The following is a 24,945-nucleotide window of genomic DNA, read 5'->3' as shown; positions in this document are numbered from 1 at the left end:
CAGGATTTAGGTAACTTGGCCAGAGTCACACAACTGAAGAGTAGTGTCAGCTTGGATTAGGGCTTCGACAAGAGCACACGCCAGTCCTGGATTCCTAGCAGGCTCCCAGTCCCCGGCGTCTGGACTCAGCCTTCAGGATTTGGAACAGTTTCCCACCGCCAGATCCCTCCAGGTCTCTAAGTACCTCCCAGATACGCCGCAGAGACAGTGAACGAGACAGTGAACATCGAACATTCCTCAAACCGGTGCATGTGATATGAACAGCTTCTGCTGCGTGCGCGCTGCAGGAAAAAGCCCACCGAGGGGGGTGGCGGGGGGCACATGACAGACCCAGAGCGCAGACCCTGCTCACTGAGGAGCCTCATAGATCGACAGGGAAGAGCCATTTGGGGGACAATAGGGCACATCTGATCACGGACTCGGTACGACGTGAAATCCCTTATTTCGACAGCTGCAGTAAGACACCGTGTGCTTCTACAGGGAAAGCATTCTCGGGTGGGCAGGGGTGAAAAGGCGGGCCTGGGATAGGTCATTTGAGGAAAGAAGGGGGACCCACAGGTAAAGCAGACGCAGCAAACTTCTGGTCCTTGTTCCAAGTGGGTGGGGTGCGGGAGGCTTGGGGACCCAGTTCTCGTTTTTGTGCATGCTTGAGACGTTCCCTAGTTAACAAAATGTCAGCTCAGAGACCTGGATGTCACACCGGCTTCTGGGTCCTCACCCACCCTCAACTTCCCATCTGCCCCAGGCCCAGGAGCCCGTCCTTAGCCTGCTAGAGCCGGTTCCCCAAACGCAGCCACGTCCCTGCAGCCCGCCCTGGCTGCCTTGCCACCAGACTGGGTTTTCTACTGGGGGAGGCCACAGCCCAGGGACTGGGGGACCTGCCCCCAAAGCCCGCTCTGCACGTGCCCAGGGCTAGCCCACCCCACCTACCCTCCTTCCTTCGCTGAGAAATGAGCGCAGAGGTCCCCGCCTCACAGACCGCTGCAGCCCGCGACCTGGCAACACTTCCGAGCACGGGGTCTGGCTTTTGCCGAGTGTCCCCTGGTATCAATTGTCACTCTCATTACCTGAATTTCCATCTGATCGTACCTTATCCCTAGGTCAGCAGCGGTTCCACCAGGATGCTCGGGGAAGGTCAAACTCCGGACTTCCTGGCCTAGGCCCAGCTGCTTGATGCCTGTCCCCTCATGAGCGCGATGGGAAGTTCACCTCCGCCATCTCTCGGCTCTCCGGGCTCGCAGCCCCCATACCCACTCCTCACCACGGCCCCGCTCACACGGACGGTTATCCCCCTCCTGCCGAGATCCTCGCTCTACAAGCTCCTGGACCCATCTGGAGTCGCGTCTCCCCCAGGGGCCCGACTTTCTACAGTCAATGTAGGGCCAGACCCTTTGCTCAAGATACTGTCTGGCAATTTGGTTTCTGGGTTTCAGAACTGAACCCATCTTAACTTCTGCCTCAGGGCCTTTGCCTGGTGTTCCTCAAACTTCAAAGTGCACGCAAACCGCCTGGGATTCTGAGGGGTACCTGGCTGACTCGGTTAGTGAGTTTTTATCTCAGGGCTGTTAAGTTCAAGCCCCACATTGGATGTAGTGATTACTTAAAAAAGAAAAATATAGATTCTGGTTTATTAGGTCTGGGGGGACCAGCCTGAGATTCTGTATCTCTGACAAACATCCTGGGAGGGCCATGATGCAGGGCCCAGGACCACACGGAGAAGCGAGACTTACTCCTACCCTTCGTCAGGCTCAAGCTCGAGGTCTCGGCTCACACATCACTTCAGAAAAAAGGGCTTTTCTGGACACACCAATTCAGAGGAGGCCACGCCTTACTCCAAGAGCCCAGCCCTCTTCCTCGGGGCTTTGCATGGACTGCGCAACCTCTCTCCAACTCGCCTAGAAGCCCCAGGAAGGGCACTGCTCTGTTCTGACCATGCCAGATGAAGGCCTACAAGCCCCAGACCCACCTTCCCTCCTGAGTCTTCTGACAGCAAGTCCCTGAGGGAAGGCCCGTGTGCTCCCCATGGAAGAGGACACAGAGTGGGGTACAGACCTCCTGTACACTGGCTATGCTGAGAACTTACCAGACGCAACCATCCTCCCACAGCTGGAAGGTCCAGTCTGTCTGAGCCTGACTCAACTGAAAAGCAGATCCTCCGGGAAGGCTCACCTAAGCCACCCCTCCCCAGGACCAGCTTCCTGTCCCCCAGACAGGCCCCTGCCGCATCACACACTGCTGCCGAAGAGCTGCCGCCAGGAGAGGGGAGGCGGAGACGGCACGTGCTGGTGAGCGGAACCACTGGAACGAAGCTCCCGTCACCCCCGAGTACCCCGGGACCTCAGTGTTGGGGCTGCCCCAGCTTCCTGCCCTGCCCTGCCACCGCCCCCCCCCCGCAAAAGTGTTCAGAGCAGTCTCCGCAGCCTCGGTCCCTGTCACATCCCACCGGAATGCAGACCCCTGATGCCCTCCACCCTGGTCAGGAAGACACCCCAAAGGCTGGATGGTCAGGTGTTGGAGGCAACGTACACCCGCAGGACGGCCAGCCCTCTCCACCAAGCCCAGGTCCTCAACTCAGCCAAGGCTCCAGGATGGAGATGTTCTCTAACACAGTTACGAAGCTCAATTTTCAGTAATTGTTTTATTCCGTCACGAGAGCCTACCCTCTCTCTTCCATCACCCTAACATACCACCTGTGCCCTAGGTCACCTCTCCTCAGGCTGTCCGGCTTCCAAAGAGGTGGGACTGCCTATCCCAGGTTGGGGGTCTCTCACCCAGAGGCTGAGCCTTGCAATCAGGCTCCCGGGGCCTGGGGACCTGGGAACCCCTCCTCACCCCGTGGTCGTTGGCTTGAAAGCAGAAGGCACGGCGACGCCCCGTCCTGCACAGAGGTGCCACTCTCTCAGGACCGGGTGGCGGCCCAGAGGTCGGGCTGGAATGTCATCCTTGGCAGGGTGCTTGGTGACAGTTCCTTGTGCCGTACAGTAAGAAATGAAAACCAAAGCACACGGACAGTCAAATCTTCGCCAGCGGGTAATTCCTCAGATAACCGTAAAATAAAATGCAAAAAAAAAAAAAAAAAAAAAAAATCAATGTGATTTGGCAAATGTTTTCTTAAATTTTAAATTAAAGAAAAAAAAAACATTCACACAGAAGAGATTCAACTTATCTGCTTTGAAGAAATATATTAAAGAAAATGGAAGATTAAAAAAAAGCAATTACACCCCAAATAATGGTAAAAATAGATGTATCCTCTGTAAAAATCTGGGCTAATCTATGGAGTCATTCTTACCTATTCAGTATTCAGAGCATGAGGTGAAACCCCAGAGTATAAAAAAAAAAAAAAAAAAAATTAAAAACCAAAGAGATCCTGCCCTTGTGTTAAGCCACCAGCTGCATGGCTCGCTGGGGGCTCCGGCCACCGGCCGCTGGGGGCTCCAGTGTCTGGTCCCTCCCGCCCGCCAGACCTCAACTCAAGGCCTTCAAAGGTCTTCTCTGGTCCTGCTCAGTTTTGTGGCATGTTCTTCTACAAACTTGCTCAAATGTTCCAGATCTCTGTTTCCGTCCTCAAATTTAATTGGGTTCTTTTTGTCCCCACTGGGGGCGAAGTAGATGGTAGGGAACCCCTCAACTTTGTAGCGGTCGTTGGTGATGTCGTTGGCAGTGGCGTCCATCTTGGCGATGACCAGGTTCTTGTGGTTCTTGTACTTCTTGCCGAGGGCGGTGTACTCGGGCTCCAGCTGCTTGCAGTGCCCGCACCAGGGCGCATAGAATTCGATGAGGACGTCCTTCTTGGGGTCCATCACAATGGAGTCGAAGGTCTTCCCCACCACGACTTTGACAGGCCCCTTGTTGTTCTTGGGCACCGGCTGGGATTTGACCACCGGCTTCAGTTTTCCTGCCGAGGAAAGCAAGCAGGGGAACGGTGAGTGCCGAGAAGGCCCTAGGCTTGGCAGCTCGGACAGGACCAGGCAACGAGGCCAGGCCTGACATGCAGGGAACAGCGCCAGGTAGAGCCTTGCCACCTCACACCGACCCCCTGATTTCTCTAGTCTCTTCACCCCTTCTACCTTCCCAGTCCCGGCAGAGGCCAGAGGGGATGCTGATGGTCCCACCCAGGCCTGAGGGGCCACCAGGTCCCGTCCAGTGAGGCTGTCCCAGGAGAGGTGCCACCCGGCACAAAGGGGCTGCCAGGAGAGCTGGCGGTCAGGGCTGGGAAGCCTCTGCGGGCAGAAGCACAGAGAACATGGCAGATGGTAGGACAAGGTCTGCCCACGACTCGGCCCACACCAGGACACTGGGCCACTGGGCTCAACCAGATCGATAAAGATATTCTAATGCCTCAAAACAAGTGTTCCATGTATACAAAACTCATTTCTAGGTCCAAAAGACTGTTTTGCTTTAAAATATTTTTTAAAATAAGGCTCACCTTTTTTGAACGCTCTGACAAACTCCCGGAGGGTTTCAGAGTCAAAGTCGTGAGGCTCCATGGCGAACTTCCGGCCGCCCTCGTCCAGGACGGCGGCGTTGACGTCCTCCCCGCTCTCACTGAGCCCCAGGTCCTGCACCTCCGCGGCGAAGTCGTCCTCATCGGCCACGGCAAAAGTGTACTCGGGGAAGTCCTTGGCCACCTCCAAGACTTTGTTCCGCCAAAACTGGGTGGCTAAAATGGGAGCGAGCACTGTGAGCTGAGCGCCAGAGATCAAGGTGAAGAGTCTGCGGTTCAGGGGCGCCCGGCTGGCTCGGTGGGGTAAGCCTCTGTCTTCGGCTCAGGTCATGGTCTCAGGGTCCTGGGATCAAGCCCCGCATCGGGCTCTCTGCTCAGTGGGGAGTCTGCTTCCTCCCGCCACCCCCCTCCCCGCCTGCCTCTCTGCCTACTTATGATCTCTGTCAAATAAATACATAAAATCTTAAAAAAAAAAAAGCCTGGGGTTCAGACTCTCTGACCAGGCTCGTGCCTAACTTGGAGGGAGGAGAAGCATTTCTGAAAAGCCCCCTTTGTAAGCAGGTGGACCCACGTCAAAAGCCCAATGACATAAGCCCCCACCTGCCTGAGGGTTAGTGACTGGCCTAGTCCCATCTGTGCAGCCTCTGAAAGCCTCGGGCTTTGGTGGCCTCCTCTCTCAGAGGGTTCTGGACTCTGCACCACGTTCCCCACAGGCTAGAAAAGGGCTAGTGGCACCACAGAAGTAAAACTACCTTGAAGCCATCAATTAAAACTCCACCCTAGCCACCAACCTGCAGGAGCCTGGGGGCAGGACTCCTAAATGCGAGAGCCCGGCAGGCAGAATGGGCGGGGGCCAGGGGCGGGAGGAGTGTGCGTGAGGGTGGGGAGAGACGGCCTGGGGGCCTCACCAGCTCTGTAATCGAAGCTGAAGTCCACGCTGTAGTACACGACCACCAGGGGGCGCCGCGTGTACCGCTTGGCGTCGTTGGAGGTCTTGCGGTGCCCCACCAGCGGCAAGGTGTGCTTCAGCACGTGGTCCTTGATGGCTGACCCCTCCGTGGAGCTCTGCAAAAAAGCGGGGACAGATGAGCAGAAGCGGCGTTCCTGTCACCCCACCTTCTGCTGCCACCGCTGAGCAGGAGGCCGTCTGCTCTCAAGGGCCAGGGTGGGGGAGGAGCCGTCTGAAGGTCCCTTGGGGTCCCTTTCCTCGGGCTTCTCGGGTCACTGCGGACACCACGTGCCCTTCTCCCTGGGTCTGTAGGTATGGGAAACCGCTGGGGTAAGGCAGGCTTCCCGAGGGCAGCAGTTCCCGTGGCTGAGCTGAGCGGAAGGATCCATCTCCCGGGATCCGATCCTCCCAGCAGCCCCCCAGGGCCATTTCACAGAAGAGGCCAACACAGCACCTGCGGTAAAGGGACGGAGGCCAGGTGCACCCAGCTGGAGGGCAGCCACGCTGGGCTCGTGGTTCTACCGTGGAGGCCACACCACGACCACCCGTTACACAGCCCAGTTGGGTGTTGGGTAAGAACGGGGAGCCAGACAGGGCTGCGGGGCCTGGAGACTGCTCCACCCGCGGCAGCCCTGCTGGCAGGAGGCCCGGAGGCCCGGCCTGCAGAGCTCTGCGGTCTAGCACCAGGCGGCCATTCTTGGCTCTTAAGCTTGGCTCCTAAGGCTCTCCAGGTGTTTTCCAGAGACGAACCCGACAAGGACATGTATGCAGCACCCGTGACCAGCTGGGCACAGTGGCCTGGGGACATGGAGCTGGTGACTGTCCCCAAGGCTGTGCAGGGCCCTCAGCTCATGCTGAGGCAGATACTAAGCCAGATCCTCCAGACCTCAGCCTCAAAGTGCCCAAGGGTGGGTACTACCATCTCGTGCTACATGGGAAGTAACGGAGGCACGGTCAGGAGGAGCAGCAGAGCTCGAAGTGGCTGGTGAACACGCACTCTCCACCCAGGGCACGAGGCCCCCCAGGATGGGACAGGACTGCACAACTTGCAAGGTGGGAAGGGGAAGGTGCCTAAGGGGAGGAAACAGCAAGAATCACGCAGGGAACAAAGCACAGAGGATGTGGACCGGAGTATAAGGAGGGTGGACAGAAAGTGCTGGAAAAGCAGGCGAAGAAGACGGCAGGGCTGTGGGGTATCTTTAGTCAGGTCAGCCCCCAGACTGAGTGCCCCCTGAAGGTGAAGTCAAGAGTAAAGCACAGTGAGCCCAGGGCAAACCCGCTCTGCCGCCGAGCATTCACCAGCCACAGGCCCGACCTTGAACTCGGGCAGAGCCAGCCTCATAGCCTGCGAAGACCTGCTTCTCACCACAGCGCCTGCCGACTTCCTCCTACGTGCCCTGCCTCTGTCTTCCTTCTGCTCTGAATTCCAAATCCACTTTTTAATAGTTTATTTTTAAGTATCTCTATGCCAGTGTGGGGCTTGAACTCAGGACCCCAAGATCAAGAGTCACACGCGCCTCCAACTGAGCCAGCCAGGCACCCCTCCGTGTCCACTTTTTAAAAAAAACTGCAGTTTACTCTGTGGTATAATGCTGACAAACATTAAATAAATTTTGCAAGAAGGGTGGTACGTAAGTAACACCAATCCATTTAAAGTAAAGAGTAAAAAGGCAGTGATGTGTGTAACAGACTAGGCCGAGCAGTCCTTAACCCTTCTGGGGTCAATGACCTCTTCAAGAACCTACTGAAGCTACAGACCCCTTTCCTGGGAACGCACACACCACCCAGAATGGTGCTGACCGCTGGGGTCTGGGGCGCCCATCTCTGCACCCGGCTCAGCACCCATGGATGAAAGCATAGGAGCCGGACAGGACAGGAGACAGGGCAGCCGCCGCACATCCAAGGCAGAGGGGCCCCGAGCCTGAGCGGCGGCAGACGACCAGACACGCATGAAACTCTGAGAAGGGGCGACGGGGCTGCGGACCCACCGGAGTCAGAAAGATCCAGGGCAGCCTCTGCCCAAACGGCAGGGGGGAGAGAGGGGGGTCACAGCCCAGCCCCTCCCCTCCACTGCTCCTGACTGGCTATGGGAGCCGGGGAGACGGCTCACGGCTCTGCATCCCAGGATCTCTATCAAAGGAAAGCTCTGGCTTTGAGAGCCTTGGTTTCCTCCAAATCTGAAGATCTGCTCACGGCAGCGCTGGGCCCCCGTGCAGCACTAAGGACATGGAGCTGCACTGAGGCACGGCCTGGGCCAAAAACTCCCTCCGCCCGTCTCAAAGTGAGTCCGTCCCTTGGAAGATGAAGGCTGGACAGGCCTGGAGGAGAAAAAAGGAGGCCGAACCCATGCGCCACTCTCCACATCCCGGGAAGAGAGGCCTGCCCTCACTCCGTAGCTCAGCACCTGAGCCGCCTGGCTAAGGAGCCCCGGCTCAGACCCGGGAGCACGTCCTGCCAGGGAGGACGGCAGACACGCAGGCCAGAGCCACAGTGGCTGGGCGCCTGAGGAGGCTGGCGCTGGCCTGCAGCGGGGTAGGGGGTCCGGGGAGAGGGGAGGGAGCCGCTCTGGCCTCCCAGGTCACTGACCAGCCTGCTGGCTGCTCCGGCTCGGAGCCTCCAGGAAACACACCCTGACCGCACCGCAAGGGCCTAGGGAAAGGCACTCCAGACTCTACTTGTGAGAAGCAAAGAGCAAATTCTCTGGGCTTCAGATCCCCAGATCCCCGGGCCACGGCTCAACCAGCAGCCTCATGCCCATCAGAAGCCTGAACCCTGGGGCGCCTGGGTGGTTCAGTGGGTTAAACCTCTGCCTTACGCTCAGGTCATGATCTCAGGATCCTCGGATCAAGCCCCGAATCTCCAGCTCTCTGCTCAGCGGGGAGCCTGCTTCCCCCCCACCACCTGCCTCTCTGCCTACTTGTGATCTCTCTCTCTCTCTCTCAAATAAATAAATAAATAAAACCTTTAAAATTTAAAAAAAAAAAAAAAAAAAGCAGGGGCGCCTGGGTGGCTCAGTGGGTTAAGCCGCTGCCTTCGGCTCAGGTCATGATCTCAGGGTCCTGGGATTGAGTCCCGCATCGGGCTCTCTGCTCAGCAGGGAGCCTGCTTCCTCCTCTCTCTCTCTCTCTGCCTGCCTCTCTGACTACTTGTGATTTCTCTCTGTCAAATAAATAAATAAAAAATCTTTAAAAAAAAAAAAAAAAAAAAAAAAGCAGCAGCCTGAACCCACCTGAATCAGCGGGAACTGAAACTACGCTGTGTGTTAACTGACTACAATTTAAAAACAAACAAACAAACAAAGCAGCCTGGGGCTGCTGTGTCCCCAAGCCGCCACATGCGCCCCCCCTACCCCGCCCCCACTCACCAGGATGTCCATCACGTGGCTCCGGGGCTCGTACTTGGACTGGAATTTCTCAGGCTGCATTATGACCAACTTCCCCGAGGAGACTTTCAGGAACTTTGCTATTTCAGTGCTGAAAGTGTGGTGGAATTTGTAATCTTCTCGCAGGTTATTCGCTGAGAAATTAACAGAACGATAAATACAGTTTATTAAGCTGCATTACCGACCTAGACTAAACTCACAGCCGATGCCCTGCAAAGACCGGAATTAGCCCCGTGAATCCCTCAAGGAAGACACCCGGAGCTGGGGTAGGTTTAACACCTTAGAGCCCCTATCTCACAAGTTGTGTTTTTAAAAAACCAAATAAGCAAACCAAATATTCACGGAACAACTCAGAGCTAATCTGTCAGGACCACTGTTTCCAGTGCTAAGAAGCACATGAAGCCACATACGGCCCGTGAGAACAGGTGGGCACCACGACCCCCGGAGCCACACGGTGGGTGTTCCCACCCGGCCTCTCCTCTGGTGAGAGGAGAGGTGGCTGGCCTACTTGTGGGCTGCAGTTCTTTTGCTAAATACACCTGAATTTAAATCCTGTACAACTCTCAAGATGAAACCCCACTGTCTGAGGACACTCAAGAACGGGGTTGGCAAACTTTCTGGAAAGGCCAGACAAGATCTCCGGCTCTGCAGGCCACAGCATCCCCACCACTCAGCTTCGCACTGGGGGGTAAAAGCAGCCGGACAGCATGTGACCCGGTGCACGAGCTGCGTTCCTGTCAGCCTACCAGACCCCGGCCGGCCACCCACCCCTGCTGGACATCCCCAGGCTCGCCCCATGGTCTCTGTTCTGCCGGAGCGGAGTCTGTGATCCGAACACCAGGTAAGGTGTCAGAGGTGTCCCCTGCGCTGAAGGGCGGGCCTCCCGACTGGTTACAGTAAACTCCACGTGTTCTGGGGGAGGTGGGAGGCCGCGGTCAAAAGCGCCAGACGGAGGCTCCAGTCACAATTCGAGACCCCCTCGTCACGGGACTGCAGGCCCGTGAGGACTCCCCTCCCCGCGCCGCAGTCCCTCCTCTGCAGAAACACGGGGTCCCCCTCGCAGCCCCGGGGGAGGCTGGGCTCTCCTGCAGCAAGATTCTTGCGGACCACTTCCAAGGAGATGCCAAGGCCACCGCATCCATAAAGACGGACAAGGCACCTCTGCTCCGGCACCAGATGTGGAAACGGAAATCCCCTCGACTGTTGTCTTACCACGTGAACCTGCACTTGACCCGCGCACAGTGGTTACCGCAAGGCACTGAAACAAGCACTAGGTGGCCATCAGGGCAGTTACAAGACTCCTCTGAAGCAGGAAACAGAGCTGGCTGTGGTATGCAGGGGGGCGGAGGTGGAGGGCACTCAGGAGGAACTTGACAAGGACAGAGAGGATCCTCGGCCTTCCCAAAAGAAAACCTCTTTCCCAGGGCCACCCGGGAAGCAGGGACACCTGCTACTAGGCAGAAGGAGATTACAGATTTTGGGATGGGCGAGTGCCACCTGCCCCTACAGGACATGCCTGTGACAGCTGTCCACCATACCGCCACCTCTCAGGACCAGCACTCCCCGGATGCTAGCCCTACTAGGCGCTTCACCTGCACGATCTCAACCTCTTAAAGTAGACGAGATTGCCAAAGTAGATAAAAGATCAAGTCCCCACCTGCGCTCACAGGCTAGTAACTGGCAGAGGCAAGACTTGAACCCAAGCCCGATTTAGAAACCCGTGCTTTGGGGCACCTGGGTGGTTCAGTCATTAAGCATCTAACCTTCAGCTCAGGTCAAGATCCCAGGGTCCTGGGATCAAGCCCCACATCGGGCTCCCTGTTCAGTGGGAAGCCTGCTTCTCCCTCTCCCAATCCCCCTTGCTTGTGTTCCCTCTCTCGCTGTCTTTTTTGTTGAAAAATAAAATCTTAAAACAACAACAACTACAAAAAAATACCCCTTGTTTTCTGGTCGAGACCCTACTCCTTGCAGAGGGGCTGGGAAGGGGCTCCTGGAAAGACAAGGAGGGAGATGAACCCGGAGGGCTCTGACACACCCCGCCCTCCCCTCAGAGGTCAGGAGGATGCCGGCACAGCCGTGTGCTCAGGACGAGATCCTATCCCCCACGTGTAATCAAGGCAACGGGGAACTAACCTCCACTCTAACCCCAATCCCAGAAAGGAAAGCCTGCTCCCACAAATGCTACTCAGTTCTTCCTCAGGCTGTCCTCTAAGCTGACGCCCCAGGAGTTTTCCACAGAATCGGCAGGCTCCCCAGCAACAGGCCACAGCCTGGGTACGTCCGTTTGTCCAGCCCCCAGGGCCACTCCTCACCAGCATCCTGGTACTGCTGGTAGGCTGGGTCACTCTCCGCTTTAAAGACCCCAATGATGATGACGTCATCCCCATCCTTCAGGAACTCCTGGACCTGCTTCAGGGACATGATCTCCTTGGAGGGTGGCCCGGACTGCTCGATCATGTAGTCGACGATACCTGGGGGCAAAGCACTTGCCTGAGGAGGGGCTCGGGGCTCCACAGCTCTCCCTGCCCCCCACCTTCCTAGGCAAGCTCCCCCGCACCGCCCCACCGAGGTAGGACTAGGAGGCAGCCTACCGTATTTTTCCCGTGGGCCGTTGTAATCAAAAGGCTTTCCCTTGCGGAAGATTTTCAGGGTGGGATAGCCAGAGACGTCGAACCTCTTGGCCAGGTCTGTCTCCGCAGTGGCATCGACCTTGGCCAGCGGGATTGGGGGGGAGCGCTTGCTCAGCTCCTTGGCGGCCTTCTCGTACTCAGGGGCCAGCTTCTTGCAGTGTCCACACCTACGAGAAGCAGTGAGTCCATGAGGAAACTGTTCCAGCGTGGACACAGCCTCTCTTCTGAGGGAGGCACCGAAACCCGGCCCGCGTTCCCGAGCAACTCGGGTCGATGCAGCAGCCTCCGAAGGTCTCCCAGGTAGGGGCGGGGAGCCAGGCCCCTCTGGAGGCTGGCATGACATCACCAGCACTGGTGCTCCCACGGCGAGAGGATGCACATCACACACACACACACGCATGACATACGCGTGTGACAAAGGCACGAGTGGGACTGGGGCACGGGGGCAACCTATGGAAAAGGCTACGAGACAAGGGCTCAAGAAGGGAGATCCCCTCAGTTGGAGAGCTGGGACAGACGAAGACACCGAGTCCGGGGTGGCTTTGTACAGGATGTGACACTGATCTGGGACAGGAAAGACCAGGAGGTGGACCTGAGCCCGCCAAGGGTGGGTGAGGAGAGGGTAACGACAGCACGTGGCCAGGATAGGAGAACACCCACCGACCAGGGCAGGCGGAGGTGGGCCTGAGCCACGGGAACTGGGAATGGAGACAAGTTAACAGAGCCCATGTGCCTGGCGCAATTGGGCGGCTCCCATGTGGGCGAGGGCCTGGCGAACCCCGGGCCCTGCGGACCATGCTGAAGGTCCTCGGGGCACCTCGCGGCTGCGCCCTGCGGTATGTAAACCGTCTGCAAGGAGAGGGTAACTGTTCTCTGTAGCAGCAGCAACACGTGTCTTTGCTGTCTAAGCACGTCCTGAGCGAGCGACGCGAACAAGTACTCACTGACCCCGGCTCCGGGCAACTTCGATTTAGGACCCGTCATGGGCCGTGAGACATCCTCCAACACCTTCACCACCTGACGGCCCCCCTGCTCTCCACACGCAGTGGTGCTCCTCCCGCCCCCGCCCACCTGTCCCCTCCGTGCACGCATGCCCTACAGTGACCAAGGACAGTGCCTTGCCCCGGGGAGGCCCCGAGCCTTGGGTCACTGTTGCTCATGCCCTGGTCACATTCCGGACTCTGGTCTACGCCGCGCACCCTGACAAGCGGGAAGCCAGCACAAGAATCAGAAGTGCTGGCTGACCTGGGTTGAAGTCCCCAAAGGAGGTCGACAGCCATCCCAGAGCGCTGGCCGCTACACTCCCATCCCCCTGGAGGGCAGCCTGCCTTGCTGTCTCCTCCAGCGGCCCACACCTCCCTCTTCTCACGAAGCACGGGAGCCGCGGCGCCTCGGCTCCCCAGGCTGCCACCTCGATCAGCCACTCTCCCCAGCTCCCCAGCTGTCTTTCTTTCTGGCATCTTCTCTCCCACGTCCAGGTCCCCTGCCCCACCTGATTCCTGCCCCTGCATGTTTCCCCTAATCGTCTCTGCGCTCCTCTGCCCGATCAGATGTCATCACCTACTGTCTGGGGCCAGAACTAGCTGTTTCTTGCACGTGTTGGAGACACGTAGGCCACGTCCCTGCTAAGCTCTAAGGGACTGGCCTGATTCCTCTGCAGAGCTGGGCCTTCCTGTTTACTGACAGGCACGGGCTTCCATCGAAACCGTGCTCTAGGGCCGCTGCCCCCAAACAGTGCTCGTCAGGCCCCTGCAGCCTGGCTCTGCTGTTTCTCTCCAAAAGGGGCCCGGCTGTAATGGAGGATTTCGGGGTGAGAGAGGCAGCAGGCCACAAGGTGAGTGGAGGTGACAGAAGGTAGGACAGCTGGGGGAACCCGGAGTCCCAAATACGAGAAGGGGACACGTCTAAAGCATGAAGCAAGGCTGAGGGTCATCTTCCAAGATTCACTCTGGAACGTCTCTGCCACAAGCAGGGACAGAACCACTGTTCAGACTCCTCAGGAGGCAGTGACGCCGGAGGAGGTCACCTGAGGCTACCAGTTACCACCGCCCTGCCCACTGTGGTGGCAGCTCTGCTCTGTCCTCGTCACAGCTCATGAACTTCCATGAGCAGCACTTCCATTCACCCCACACACGTGTCCCCTCAGGCGGCCACAGAGCCACCGCTGTCCGAGGGCTCTCGCGCGTTCTCCGCACAGGTATGTGATGACAAACGTGGGACTCAGCAGGCCTGGGGCAAAGCTGTGTCCTCCAGCCACAGGGGAACCCGGGCCACCTGGTGCCCCCTGACGCGGGTTTCACTCTCCTCTGCGCCACAGGCCCATGTCCGCCTCGGCCCATCCTCTGGGAAAACCCCACTCGTCTCTGGAACTCTCCGCCCCATCGGCCTGTGCCTGGTGGGGACTGGGCAGCCCCCGTGCTCGGCTCTGCCTCCCGCACAGGGGCCTCTGACACCCCCACCTTGTGGCCAGGGGCATTCAGGATGCAGGACGGGGCCCCTCAATGTCGGGGCAGCACGGGGCGGAGTCTTACCATGGGGCGTAGAACTCCACCAGAATGATGTCTGCCCCGTCCACCACTTCATCGAAGTTCTCTTTGGTCAGCACCAGTGTGACTTCCGGAGGAGGCGTCCAGTTGGGCTGGGAGACCTCTTTGACCTTGGCAACAATTTCTGAAAGAAACCGAACAAGCCTGAGCCCGGGCAGACCCTCCTCACAGGAGGAGGCGGCGTGGAGCGGACAGAGAAGCGGGGGCCATGGAGAACAGGAAACGAAAGTTCGAGTCCCTGAAAGCCAGCCGCATCTCTGGCCAGTGCACTCCGCAGTCTGAGGCCACAGCTCAGGGGGTCTAACTCCTCCTTGTCCTTCTTCAGCTGCCCGGCAACTTCTCTGACAGCCCAAGACCCAGGTGACAAGAGGGACCCTGCTCCTGCCAGACGTGGGGCAAACCGCGGGCTCCTCCCCTATATCAGACCACGCGTACCTGAGGTCTCAAGGGCATCCCCCCCTCAGGTACAAAGACCCTTGCGTTTAGTCAAGCAGTGCAGTACCAGCACGTCACATGTCACGACAGGTGACAAGAATTGAGAACGAAGAGGGACAGCACCTCCCCTGCTGCTCAGGCTGCATCAGCATCACGGGAAAGGTGGCGGCCTCATCCCGGAGATGGACCCACTGACAGGAGTGGGACACAGAACACACACTCACAAGGCACCTGCCAAGTGGTTCTTTGGAACAGCGATGGCAAACTTTACATTTTTCTTTTTTCTTCTTTTCTGTTCTGCGCAGTCACCAAGAAGCTAGATCGGAGATCCAGACGGACATGTGCAGAGCAGCAACCCCACGTCGTGACCCCCTTGCCCCTCTGGCCCACAGCCCTGAGCCCATCTCCGTTAGGGAGGCCCATTTACTACAACACACTTGGAACCCAGCGGCCCAGGGAGCCCCCTTGGGCAAACACTGCTCTCGAGATTCCAAGCCACCACAACTCTGGCGGTCCAACACGGACCTCCAAAAGCTCGCACCTGTCCACTTTCAAACAATAAGGACGTGGCTTTCAACCCGCTCTTAGATTACGTTCCTTTACATGCTGATACAGCAAAGACACTATTCATTAAGTAAAACAGGAAGGTACAAATGGCGATTAAGATATGCTAACAACTGGGATGCCTGGGTGGCTCAGTCGCGAAGCTTTGGGCCTTCAGCTCCGGTCATGATGCCAGGGTCGGGTCCTGGAATCGAGCTCCGCATTGGGCACCTTGGTCGGCAGCGAGCCTGCTTCTCCCTCTCCCACTCCCCCTGCTTGTGTTCCCTCTCTTGCTGTGTCTCTGTCAAATAAATAAATAAAATCTTGGCGGGGGGTGGGGGGAGATGTTAACAATTGTGACAAACGATATACATACACATACGTTTGCTCTCATGTATCCAGAGTATCTCTGAAGGACACAGGAGACACCTAGTACATGAACTGCCTTCCCGGAAGGGAGCTGGACAGCCAGAGTCAGGTTATAAAAAGACTCCTATCTACTTCTTTGTTTTTTTTTGTTTTTTTTTAAGATTTTATTTATTTGACAAACAGAAACACAGTGAGAGAAAGAACACAGCAGGGGGAGTGGGAGAGGGAGAAGCAGGCTCGCTGCTGACCAAGGTGCCAAAGGCAGGGCTTGATCCCAGGACCCTGGCATCACAACCTAAGCTGAAGACAAATGCTTAACCAACTGAGCAACCCAGGCACCCCTCTTATCTACCTCTTTGAGTTGTGAACCCCGTAAATGTATGATCTAATCAGCAGATAGACAAACAAGGTGGAAGCAAGTGTTAACAACTATGACCTTTCCTTGTGCATCTGCGCCGGGTAAGATCCTTAGGGGGTCACAGGAGAGGCCCTCTGCCAACTCTGAGATCAGATCCAAGTGACCTCCCATTCCTCAGATGTCTAGGACATGCTATGTCCACTATGCCACAATGGGAATGGAAACTGATGGGTTTTTTCTAGTGATTAAGATATATGGTAAAGATACCACAATTTTGTTTGTTCATTTAAAAAAAAAGTATTTTGTGCCTAGTCTAAGTCAGGCAGGGATCCGTCAGGCCTGGTTTTGGAGAACTGCCTGGCTCCCCACATCAGTGGTTCTCAACACGGCGCCCTAGGCCCACAGCTCCAGGTAAGCTCTGGGAGCCTGTACAAAATACAAATCATCGAGCCTGACCTGAAACTTAGGGACCTGGGATGCTGAGCACCGGCTTCAGGACCCCACGAAGTGACTGTGACCAAGGTCAACACGGAGAAGCACTGCTCTAGGGCACCGCCAAGAACCGTGGCCTCGTGTGTCATATAACACACAGGCTCCACATTTGTTTCATGGTCTGAAATGAGAAGACACCCCTCCTATCCTAAGACAACTTTATTCTGATCTCAGTTACCTGGAACATTCTGGCAGGGAGCACTCCTAGAAGCTGGTGCTCCTGGGGCCACGCTCGGCCCACTCACCTTGTCCTTGTCTCTATCATCCAACCTCCCCCCAACCTTCCAGTGGGGGGACAGTCCCAGCCCCGCCTCCTCCAGGAGCACAGGCTCCGCTCACCTTCCTGAGTCCTGGAGCCCTCGTAGTCCACAGCCTGGCCCTTCTTAAGGATCTTGATGGTGGGGTAGCCGCTCACCCCAAACCTGCCGGCCAGCGCCGACTCTGAGGTCGCGTCGATCTTGGCCACAGGAATGGGAGGGTCGTTCTCCTTCAAGGCACTGGCGATTTTCTCATACTCCGGAGCAAACTGCTTGCAATGTCCACACCTGAGAAGATTTAGGGAAGGTGGTGGTTAACTGTACCCATGGAGACTTAACACGCAGCAACGTACAGAGGGATGGGGCTGCCAAGACCAGAATGACTGCAGTTAAGAGGAGCCATGCAGGGAACACAATGAGGAGGCCAACGCGGCTGGAGTCGGGCAGGTGGCGGCCGGAACTCCAGCTCTGGCCTGGGCTCGTGCCTCCAACACCTCCAAACCCCCACGCTTTCGTCCGTAAGCTTCTCAAAGTTTGTCCAGGGAACCCCTCCCATGGGGTCTGTGAGGTAAAAACTGCTTTACAAAAGATCTTCCTGGTCTTCTTCACTCCCCCTCTCAGAGCATACAGTGGAGTTTCGCAGAGGCTGCCCGGCTGGCCACGGGGCAGCACACTGATGTTACCGTGGAAGGGTCAGAAATGGATTCATACGAAATTTCTGTTTTAATGTCTACTGTGGTGACGACTGACAGCCAGGACCCACGTGAACTGTTTGGACTTACAAGACCAAAGAGTTTGAGAAGTACTGATCTACGATCTACTGATCTACAAAACACTGTAGCCTCACGGAGCTGCTTGTATTTTACACAAAACGCCTCATGCCTGGGCATCAGGCACTGGACCAAAAACTAAGTGTGTCTTAACTATCCCGTCTCAAAAGTGAACCAAGGAGGGCAGGGGAAAGAGGACAGACAAGGAGGGATTCTGAGATCAAGAGCAGCCGCGGAGGGGACAAGGATGGGCACACAGGATGAAGGACAGCACGAGCGGGGTGGCCGCTGCCCGCCGGGGACGCCGTGCCTTCCCACCACCCACACTGCGCCTTCCCGCAGGCCCCGCCTGGCAGGAGAGGGAGGCGGGGTGGCCTGGAGACGGGTCAGGGCAGAACCTGCAGCCAGGGACGGGTCTGTCACCCACACCGGTCTCCATGTCATCACAGGCCCATGCCCCTGCCGCAACCACCAGAGGACACGTTCCTGCTTCACCCCGCGGGCTCACCAGAGGCTGGGCTCCTGGCGTTCCTGCTCCCACACCGCCCCCCCACGGGTCTGGAGGACGGTGAGGCGAACTCATGGGAACACAGAGGGACCCCCTCGTCCAGGCTGGTGGGATGAGGACGAGGGTCTTTACCACGGAGCGTAGAACTCCAGCAGCACCGTGTCTTTGTCAGCCACAAAGTTATCGAAGTTCACGTCATTCAGGACCAGGACCCCATTTTCTTCCTTGACGTCCAAGTCGTCGTCCTCCTCGTCCTCCTCGTCCTCCTCCTCCTCGTCGTCCTCAATGGCGTCCTCCTTATTAGGAGAATCTGAGCGGAAAACATCCAGACTCGTTAGTAAATTGGTGACTCTCCTCCTTAAAAACTTTCCTAGAACCCCAAACCCTCCAAATGTGTCGTGAGTCCCGAGTGGCCCCCGAGGGCCACCACGAGCCGGGGTGGGGACATCAGGCCTCCCCCACCCCAGAAATTCTGCTCCGAAGTTTGCATACTGGGTAGCCACTTAGGAGCTCACTTAAAGAGAGGTCCTGCTTACAAAGACATTTGCAAAGCACCGGTCTAGAAGTTAGTCTCAATGCCCCAGCGGGACTTGAGGGCTGGCGAGGCGCCTCTGTGCACGTGGCCCCGCAGCCTGGCCCCGCGCGCCTCCTGTCCAGGCTGGGAGAATCCCAACCGTCGGCCCCTCGTGCCCTGCTGGGGTCTGATCCGTTCCCCAGCACCACTCCGCTGCCGCACCCCTAGAGCAAGGCTCCTTTATCCACATCCCGGGGCTCTGTGCTCTAGGGCACAGTTGCTTTGCGGTTACCCTGTTTGTGCTCCAGGACGAGGCTAACTTTCCCCGACACCTTCCTCTTGCTCACACACCACGCTTTCCACAGGCCAGGCCGCATTCAGTCCCCCGTGAGCAAATGGCTGCCCGGCCCCCAAAACAACACCCACAGGAAATAGGGACTCGCACTTGACGTTCCTTCTGGAGGATGGACTGCTACTTCCATTTCTGAAAGGGGGCGGCATTCTACCTTATCTGTACACACACAGCCCCGCAGGCTCCAGTCCTTCACAGAGACCGGAGTGGGCAGGGAAGCGGGCAGGGAATTTTACTGACTTAGGGAGTCCCCCCAGAGTAATCCCCAGGGCAGGAGTTATCCCACAAAGATGTTTTTTTACAGATTTACAGGGTCAACGTGCATCAAAAATATACAATAGGGGGAAGCCTAGGTGGCTCGGTGGGTTAAGCCTCTGCCTTTGGCTCCCTGCTCAGTGGGGAGCCTGCTTCTCCCTCTCTCTCTGCCTGCCTCTCTGCCTACTTGTGATCTCTCTCTGTCAAATAAATAAATAAGATCTTAAAAAAAAAATACACAATAGGGGCGCCTGAGTGGCTCAGTTGTGAAGTACCCGCCTTTGGCTCAGGTCATGATCCCAGGCCCACAGCACTGTCATCGGGCCTCCTGGAAAAGCAGGAGGGCAGGACCTAGGGGAAGATGATGGGGGCTCGAGCCCCATCTCCCCCCCTGAGGCTGAGGGCCTAAACCAAGTCCCCTTCACCTGGTGACGGGCAGCCAACACTGTCGGGGGAGGAAGCAAGGCCTCTAAAATCCCAAAAGAAAAGCCACCAGTTTGAGAAGTACAGAATCTGAGCTCATCTCACTACTGGCTTTCAGGGAATCTTTCGTCCAACTTTGGACACAAGCAACCGTGGGACGGCGGTTCCTGCCACCCAGCTTCTCCCGCTGTGGCCACAGCAGCCAAGTGCAGCCGCAGCCGGACAGTGTCAAGGGGCCAGCTACTCTTTCCCGAGAAGCTTCCCGGGAGATAAAGCGGTTCTGTGCTGGGGGCGGAGGCTGAAGTCAGCCTCAGGATCCGGGAGCCTCCGGGACCCGCCCCACCTTCGCCCTGCCCCTAACCAACCCACGGCTGGCTCCACAGCTACTGGGACAAGCCAGGGAACTGGTCTGGGTGGCGTGGCAGCTTTGTCCCTTTTCGTGAAAATCTACCAAGCTGCAAAATAATTACAAAAAAACAAACCAGAAACCCACCAGGGGCCACACTTCGCTCACCCACGCTCCTTAACACTCCCCGCTTAACACTCTCCGTGACTTCCACGTTTCTCTCTCCAGCTTAAGGTAAAATTCTCCTCCTTTGTCGGGGGAGGAAGCAAGGCCTCTAAAATCCCAAAAGAAAAGCCACCAGTTTGAGAAGTACAAACCAGACTCCCTGCTTCCCAGGGCCGTGGCTCTCCAACACCCGCTCGCCCCGGCCTCCCTCCTCCACAGCAGAACTGCAGAGAGGACCGGCCTGCAGAGGCCCCGGCCCACAGCACTGTCATCAGGCCTCCTGGAAAAGCAGGAGGGCAGGACCTGGGGGAAGATGATGGGGGCTCGAGCCCCATCTCCCCCTCTGAGGCTGAGGGCCTAAACCAAGTCCCCTTCACCTGGTGACGGGCAGCCAACACTCCACACCCAGGTCTTGGAGAATTTGAGCACACAGGGCTCTTGGGAACCTGAGTTTAACACTGGCTGGCTAGGGCTTCCAGGTGCTTCTGGAAATACTGCCTACAGCCACCCCGCAAGGCAAGAACTGAGTACTGAGCTTTCCTGTGGTGGCCTGTGCGACAGCAGTCACACTGGCTTTCCAAGAGGCCATTCTGACCACCCATCACTTGAAAGTCCTACCCAGAATGACCTTGTGACAGCTGCAAATCCGAGGACTTGATGCAGGGACACTGTGGTCAGGGGCCTAGAGGGCACTGCACACATGGCCTCCGATCTGGAGGCTTCCCTCGGACCGGACGGCCTGCTGAGGGCGGCTGGCCAGGGCTCAAGGGCCACACAGATGCACTCTCACTGCCTGACTGCTCTGGCCAATGCTGGAACCAGACGAACTTGCAGGCGCGTGGGAAGTCTGGCACGCGGAAGGAAAGAACGATCCCGGGAACTTAATCCGCACTTTAAGCAGAGGACCTGACGATCCGCTCAAAGCATAGGGACAGGCGAATTTTACAAAAAGAAAAGGACAAGCAAAGATGCCTTCTTTCCTACGCTCAGCCTGCTGTGGTCTGTGAGCACCACTAGTGACAGAGCTCTCGCGATAACACTGGGTGTCCCTGAACTACCAGGAGACAGAACTCCTAAGAATGAACTCATTTCTTGGTCCTGGTGCAGGGGGGGGGCGGGGAACCAAGGAACTTTTTCCTTTTTAAAGGATAATAAACAAAACAACAGAACCTTGCCCACCTAATCAAAGGCTCTCAGACACGCCAGGACAAGCCGCTACCTTCCCAGTCCTTCTGAGCCTGCACATAACCCCAGGACTGGACCCTCCGCCACCTGAAAGGGTGCTGGCTCTCTATTCCTACCTCTTAGAAACCCCCACATCTCCACAAGGGAAACATCCCACATCCTAACAGGGAAACCATTTTTTCACTGGGCTTTACTTTTAGGGCTGGACCTTCTAAGAAAATTTATCTACAGCCTTCTAGCATCTTCTGGGTGGATGCCATTCTCCTCAGTATGAGGCCGATGAAGCCTCCCACCTCCACAGTGCTCAGCCCACCTGGAAAGGCCATTCCGAAGTGGTGGCCCCAGACCCCTGCAATCCTGTCCACTCTCAACAGGACCCCTGATGGCAACACCGGAGCCCTGCCCAGCCTGGTCGTAGGCAGCTCCCTCCGCCATGCCCTCGCTCTGCTCCCTCCGCTGCTCATTCTTCAGTCCCCACTGGCACCTCCAAGAGCTGGATAAACTCTACCATTAAGTCAACACTTTAGTTGATATGAAACATGGAGAAAGAGAAATCTGTTATCAGACGGATCACTACAGCTGGCCTGGGTTACGTGCCAGGCACCACGCTGAGCCCTCAAACACAGTCTCTCACCCCTTCAGGGAAACATGACATGCACTTTACAAATGAGGAAACTGAGGCACAGACAGGGTGAGTCACCTCCCCAAGGGTCACCAAGCTACTTAGTGGAGGGTCCTGACCACTCAGGTGCTGTCTGTTGTCGCCTCAGATCGTTTCCTAACATGCCCAAAGCTTTAGGTGGAATCACTGGATAATTACTTCTCAGGAATGAAAGAGAGGAGCTGAACACTTCTCCAGCAACACACACACGTGGATTTCCACTTAACTCTTAAATCTAAACCAATCCCAAATAAAAACAGCCAACAACCAGCATCAAAGTGTTTTTCCTTTGCTATTTTAGCTGGAAAGATGTGAAAAGCACAGCTGATTTCTCATCTAAGACACAAAAAGACCCACGACCTAAGGCTTGCACTACCAGAGTTCAATCTAGTAAACGTATTCTTGGGGGGGGGGGTGTTGTCTTTTGTGACACCACTGCGCTGTTTGAATCTGAAACTAAGAGACGCAAAACAAAAAACCTAAAGACTTAGAACATCTGCAGTGGGAGAGAAATGTGGCCCCAAAATTAATCTGCAGGACAAGTTACTTCAGAAAGTGAAGGACCAGGGATGCCCTCACCTGGAAAGGGTCCAGGTAGGGACTAGACCTCTCCACCCTACCCCTCCAACCCCAGAGGACACTGCCCTGGAAGACCTGCCACGACCATGACAACTCCAGAGGCACCTGCTCCCCAGGGCCTTCCCAGCATTATCGACCTGTCTCCCAAACAATAAACCTGCTGGTCCTAATAACCCTTGACATGCACCTCAAGTTTGCCAGTCTCGGGCCTCTTAAGAAACTCCTCAGAACAGAATCACTAGATCAAAATCAAGACAAAACTATTACGCTTTTTAGCTATACTCCAAGAATGACCCTCCATCCTCACTGCTCCTCAAACTTTAAGGTGCCCCCGCCAAAGTTTAACTTGCATGTGAATCAATGAATAACATGCTTAAAATGCAGAGTCCAGGGCTCACCACTGCAATCTGCTTTAGCATATTTTGGGACTCTTTATTTATTTATTTTAGGATTTTATTTGACACAAAGAGAGAGTTCGCACAAGTAGGCAGAGCAGTGGGCAGAGGAAGAGGGAGAAGCAGGCTCCCCTCTGAGCAGAGAGGATCCTGGGGTCATGACCTGAGCTCAAGGCAGATGACTGAGCCACCCAGGCACCCCTGGGACTCTGTATTTTAAAAAGCATCAGGTGATTTGGATAAAGGTCCCAAAACTCACATGAAAGCCACGGTCTACTTCCTCTCGGCAGGTGTCTTTATCACCAAGTGCTGATTCTTACTTCCCTTTCTATTTGGGTTTAAACTTGAATCAGTGGCCCACACAGAAGTTACTCAATCTGTCTGAAAGGGTATAAAGTCCACACCTCCTCTACAGACGAATATTGGAAAAGGAGGTTTATTTATATTGGCCCAAACTGGCTGGGAGGATCCATCATCAGGAGAAAGGCCAGAGAGGAAGAAAGTTGATGCCTGTTCTCTAGGAACAGCATTCTTTTCTCGACTGGTATGTTCTGGTTATCGAAGGTCTCTTATGCCATTTGTTTTCAGCTAGCTGGTTTCCAAGAAAAATGCGGGAACCAGGACTAGTAGTTGTCTAATGTTCCTACTAGAGCTGGAGCTTTACGGGAGGTCAGATCCCTGGCACATAGTAGGTGTTGAATAAATGATCGCAGAGGGGAATGGAACCTTTGGCTTCTAAGAAATGCAAACCAAGCCGTCGTCCCTTTCTTCCTCAAACACACACCCATGAGTTATTTATTTCCAAATCTACAAACCACGTTTTTTAAAAGACGCTTGCTGCCCGAGGCTGCCATGGAGAGCTCCTACCGGGCCTTCTCGCCCTTTCTCTAAGACCTGTCTGTTTTGAAAACAGTGGCCCCCTCTTCCTGCACACTCCCTGGGCATGCTCGCCTGGAAATTTTAACCAGCTCCCGAGCTCCCCCGGCCAGAAGCGAGCAGTCAACCTGAACCCAAGTACAATCTGAGCGCAGTCGGGGCGAAGGAGCCAGTCGCAAAAAAGGCACTTGGCACCCTCTCCGCGTCCTAAGCCTCGGCGGCAGGGGCTTCCGAGGAGGCCGCCGCCGCCCTCCTCTCCCGAGCTCGCCGCCACTGCCCTTCAACTCGGCAAGTTGGCGCCAGGCGCCAGTTTCGGAAGGGCTCCGCATGAAACCCACCGGTCCTCGGTCGCGGCCACCCCGGTCCCCACGCGCGGGCCCCTGGGGCCCACGAGGCCCGGCCCGCCGCCGGCCGCTCACCTTCATCCGGCCCCCCGGCGCTCGCGGCGACCAGCAGCTGCGCCAGCGCCAGGAGCAGCACCAGCAGACACGCCTTCCGGAGCCTCATCGCGGCGGTGCGCAGCGCGGCCTCCCTGCGCCGACAGCCCCCGGGCGCTCCCGGACCTCGGGCCCTCGCCTCTGGAGCGAAACCGGAGGGAAGGCAAGAAACCCCCCAGGAAGTCCTCGCCGGCGACCGGCTGGGGGCGGGGAAGCCGCCGGCGGGCCAATCCCAGCCGCACTGGGGGCGCGGGTCGCGTGCGCCTCGCTGCGCGTCGGGGCCCGGCGGCGCCGCCCTCCGTCCCGGCCCTCCTCCCCGGCCTCCTCCGCGCGCCCCGCGGCTCGCGCGTTTAAAGCTCCGAGCCCTAACGTGAGGTGCCCCCTTCTGATTGGCTGCGCCGCGGCCACCAATCAGCGGCTGCCACTCGGTTTGCCGGGAGCGCACAGGCTGAGAGAAGGAGTGAAGGAGAACAAAGGCGGAGGGCCTGGGCCGGAGGGGCGGGGCGGGGCTGCGCATTGGGGCGCGATTGGCCGGCGGCGCGGGGGGGCGGGGCGGAACCTGGGAAGGCGGGGCGGGACGGAGCTCCGGGTCGCGCCGCCAAGCCTGGCTGGAAGAACACGTGTCCTTACCGGAGCTGTGGGGAGAAGGGTGTTCTCGCCACTAGCGGGGCCTGGGGAGGCTTGAGGTCGAAGCGGCAGAAGGGCCTGAGCAGGTTATATTCATGGGAAAAGAGAACGTGGCTCTTGAGTCTGTTTTGCGTTCGTGGGCTTCCTGGGTTTTTTGTGTGCTTTTGAGCAAATTAAAGTTTGTATTTTTTTCCTGGGTTAAAACACCTATTGGCCTTGGGGGCTGGGATGAGTACGCGGTAAGATGAATCCAGACCAGAGTTCTGGAAGCTGCTCTCCATGGCTTCATCCATGAACAGACCATCAGTTGCTTGTCCAAACTTTGTCTTACGTTATTTGTTCCTCTAGTGATGTTCCCCAAAAGTGCAAGACCAGAGGGGCAATCTAGTGGCCTACATATATCTAAATACAGTCCAGCTTTTCCCTCTTTACAACGTAAAAGAAGAA

The 24,945-nt window shown here is 56.7% G+C and overlaps 1 protein-coding gene across 1 annotated transcript; it reads right to left on the bottom strand.

The window, feature by feature from the left end:
* Positions 1–2,619: 2,619 nt before the first annotated feature.
* On the bottom strand, positions 2,620–24,218 carry PDIA4 (protein disulfide isomerase family A member 4). The gene is made up of 10 exons (XM_032304815.1): positions 23,854–24,218; positions 17,816–17,993; positions 16,488–16,693; positions 13,937–14,075; positions 11,367–11,572; positions 11,088–11,246; positions 8,758–8,909; positions 5,353–5,509; positions 4,427–4,660; positions 2,620–3,895 (listed from the first exon to the last, which is right to left on the bottom strand). The coding sequence occupies exons 1-10, from the start codon at positions 23,939–23,941 to the stop codon at positions 3,480–3,482; spliced, it is 1,935 nt and encodes a 644-aa protein (XP_032160706.1). The 5' UTR covers positions 23,942–24,218; the 3' UTR covers positions 2,620–3,479.
* Between the last annotated feature and the right edge of the window lie 727 nt (positions 24,219–24,945).

The sequence above is a fragment of the Mustela erminea genome, chromosome 11, assembly GCF_009829155.1.
Source record: "Mustela erminea isolate mMusErm1 chromosome 11, mMusErm1.Pri, whole genome shotgun sequence".
Taxonomy (NCBI): domain Eukaryota; kingdom Metazoa; phylum Chordata; class Mammalia; order Carnivora; family Mustelidae; genus Mustela; species Mustela erminea.
Note: the sequence above shows the minus strand (reverse complement) of the source record. Positions and strands in the feature narration are given on the sequence as shown.

Excerpts from the sequence above, each read along its gene's own strand:
- PDIA4 (XM_032304815.1), bottom strand. The coding sequence starts at position 23,941 with ATGAGGCTCCGGAAGGCGTGTCTGCTGGTGCTGCTCCTGGCGCTGGCG. Across the intron at positions 8,910-11,087 it reads CCAGCAGTACCAGGATGCTG|CGAATAACCTGCGAGAAGAT; the intron begins GTGAGGAGTGGC and ends TTAATTTCTCAG. Across the intron at positions 3,896-4,426 it reads TGTCAGAGCGTTCAAAAAAG|GAAAACTGAAGCCGGTGGTC; the intron begins GTGAGCCTTATT and ends TTTCCTCGGCAG.